This window comes from Sapajus apella, unplaced genomic scaffold (genome assembly GCF_009761245.1).
Source record: "Sapajus apella isolate SASKATOON/1434 unplaced genomic scaffold, GSC_monkey_1.0 scaffold74, whole genome shotgun sequence".
NCBI classification, from domain to species: Eukaryota; Metazoa; Chordata; class Mammalia; order Primates; family Cebidae; genus Sapajus; species Sapajus apella.
The window spans coordinates 8482344-8483061 of record NW_022437014.1 but is presented as its reverse complement, the minus strand read 5'-3'; the positions used below and the strand labels follow the sequence as shown (position 1 = coordinate 8483061).

General features: G+C 40.4%; 1 protein-coding gene across 5 annotated transcripts in view; it reads left to right on the top strand.

Moving 5' to 3' along the window:
• The window catches only part of LOC116532094 (junctophilin-2-like), a 29387-nt gene that overhangs the window by 7446 nt on the left and 21223 nt on the right, over positions 1–718 (top strand). For 2 of the 5 annotated variants that reach the window (XR_004260709.1, XR_004260707.1), the window contains exon 2: positions 85–174. The exons of 1 other annotated variant lie outside the window; for it this stretch is intronic. Coding sequence is in view for 1 of the 4 variants with exons in the window: in XM_032251193.1 (XP_032107084.1) it covers positions 100–127 (28 nt within the window). In the remaining 3 variants the exon portion in view is untranslated. The remainder of the gene's footprint in view (positions 1–84; positions 175–718) is intronic. 2 more of the 5 variants (XR_004260708.1, XM_032251193.1) reach the window with 1 other exon arrangement.

Genomic DNA, 718 nt, shown 5'->3' with positions numbered 1-718 from the left:
TGTGTGTGTGTGTGTGTGTGTGTGTGTTTAAATAAACAGTCTGTATTTTGAATGAGCTATAACGTTGTCAAATTTTTAAAGAAGTCTTTTGTCTTTTAGGGTAAGACTGATATTGTGGGAAAATTAAGCAAGGTATTCCAGTTTTAAAAAACCTAGATGTGCAATCTGTTTGTGGTAAGTAATTTTACTTAGCTACTCTTTCTTACGTAATCAAGACTGGTAATGTTGCTCGTGTGTGTGTGTGTGTGTGTATCTTTTGAAAAATGATAGAATTTATTTCTGTACACCTGAGTATATATTGAGAAGTGGAAATGATTGCTACCAAATGTTGCAGTTTTCGTCAGTATTTAATTTATGGAAAGTTGCATAATTTACTTACTTGTAACCAAAGCAGACTTTGTAATTTCTATGTTGTCTTTTGCCCTGTTAGATTTTTTTTTTTTCTTGAGATAGAGTCTTGCTCTGTCACCCAGGCTGCAGTACAGTGGTGCAATCTCGGCTCACTGCAACCTCTATCTCCTGGGTTTAAGCAACTCTCCTGCCTCAGCCTCCCGAGTAGCTGGGAATACAGGTGTGCGCCACCACGCCCAGTAATTTTTGCATTTTTAATAGAGACGGGGGTTTCACCATATTGGCCAGGCTGGTCTCGAACTCCTGTGACCTCGTGATCTGCCCACCTCAGCCTCTCGAAAGTGCTGGGGCTACAGGCATGAGCCAC